The sequence below is a fragment of the Myotis davidii genome, unplaced genomic scaffold (assembly GCF_000327345.1).
Source record: "Myotis davidii unplaced genomic scaffold, ASM32734v1 scaffold427, whole genome shotgun sequence".
In the NCBI taxonomy this organism is placed as follows: Eukaryota; Metazoa; Chordata; class Mammalia; order Chiroptera; family Vespertilionidae; genus Myotis; species Myotis davidii.
The window spans coordinates 242,353-242,944 of NW_006298051.1; the positions used below are offsets into that span (position 1 = coordinate 242,353).

The 592-nt window shown below is 68.9% G+C and overlaps 1 protein-coding gene across 1 annotated transcript in view; it reads right to left on the minus strand.

The window, feature by feature from the left end:
- The window catches only part of PRDM16 (PR domain 16), a 37,308-nt gene that overhangs the window by 15,104 nt on the left and 21,612 nt on the right, over window positions 1-592 (minus strand). The window contains exon 5 of the mRNA XM_006773807.1: window positions 68-145. Within this exon, the coding sequence (XP_006773870.1) occupies window positions 68-145 (78 nt within the window). The remainder of the gene's footprint in view (window positions 1-67; window positions 146-592) is intronic.

Genomic DNA, 592 nt, shown 5'->3' on the forward strand with positions numbered 1-592 from the left:
GGGTCAGGAGGGGGGCCGGAGTGACCGGGAGCAAACGCTGGTCCCACCCCCCCCACGCGGCTCCCACCTGTACGGCTGCTCCCCGGTGTGCGTCCTCAGGTGTCGCGTGAGGTTCGCAGATCGGGGGAAGATCTTCCCGCAGTACCTGGGGGTGGGAGGCCGTCAGGAGACCCAGGGGCCAGGTGCTTCCTGGCGCAGCCCCCCTCAAACTGGGCACCTAGTCCCCCCAGCTCCTCCCCTGGGGCAGGTGGCCAGCTGCACCGCCTGCACTTCAATGTCTCCTGCAGCCCCAGCGCCCAGGTGAGCTTTACAGAGGAGCCACTAGCGGATGGACTGTCCTGCTGGGGCCTCCGGCCGGCTCCCTCCTCAAACATCATCTCAGCCCGGAGCCCAGGGTGCTGCGCTGGCTGGGACCGGCTGGGACTGGCTGGGACCGGCTGAGAAAGACAGGTGCCGGAGGGGCAGACACAGTGGTCTCTTTCCCAGGCTGGGGTGTGAGTCCCCACCCGGAACCGCAGTTCAACCTCGCGCAGCTCTGGCCGCTGCCTCTGGGATTCCCGCTGCCCGCCCGGCCGGCAGCCACTTTCTGAGC